The 258-nt window shown below is 53.1% G+C and overlaps 1 protein-coding gene across 1 annotated transcript in view; it reads left to right on the top strand.

Annotated features, from left to right (window-relative positions):
• Window positions 1-258, top strand: part of SLC19A1 (solute carrier family 19 (folate transporter), member 1) — a 3,401-nt gene that overhangs the window by 2,246 nt on the left and 897 nt on the right. The window contains 2 exon segments of the mRNA XM_009878225.1: window positions 1-130; window positions 229-254. Of these exon segments, the coding sequence (XP_009876527.1) occupies window positions 1-130; window positions 229-254 (156 nt within the window).

Genomic DNA, 258 nt, shown 5'->3' with positions numbered 1-258 from the left:
TACCTCCCTCTCCAAAGAGCTCTGTGCGCTGGTCTTTGGCATCAACACCTTCTTTGCCACCGTGCTGAAGAGCATCATCACTATCATCGTGGCTGACAAGAGGGGCTTGGGCTTGTCTGTGCATCCCCAGGTAGGGATGGGGGACACCTAGGATGCAGGTGGTCCCCTAATGGTGTGGGAAGAAGGGAGGGGCTGTAAGTTGTTTTCTCCTTCCACCCTCTCTTGCAGTTTTACGTGTATTTTGGATACTTCACGCTG

The sequence above is a fragment of the Apaloderma vittatum genome, unplaced genomic scaffold (genome assembly GCF_000703405.1).
Source record: "Apaloderma vittatum isolate BGI_N311 unplaced genomic scaffold, ASM70340v1 scaffold24950, whole genome shotgun sequence".
In the NCBI taxonomy this organism is placed as follows: Eukaryota; Metazoa; Chordata; class Aves; order Trogoniformes; family Trogonidae; genus Apaloderma; species Apaloderma vittatum.
Note: the sequence above shows the minus strand (reverse complement) of the source record. Positions and strands in the feature narration are given on the sequence as shown.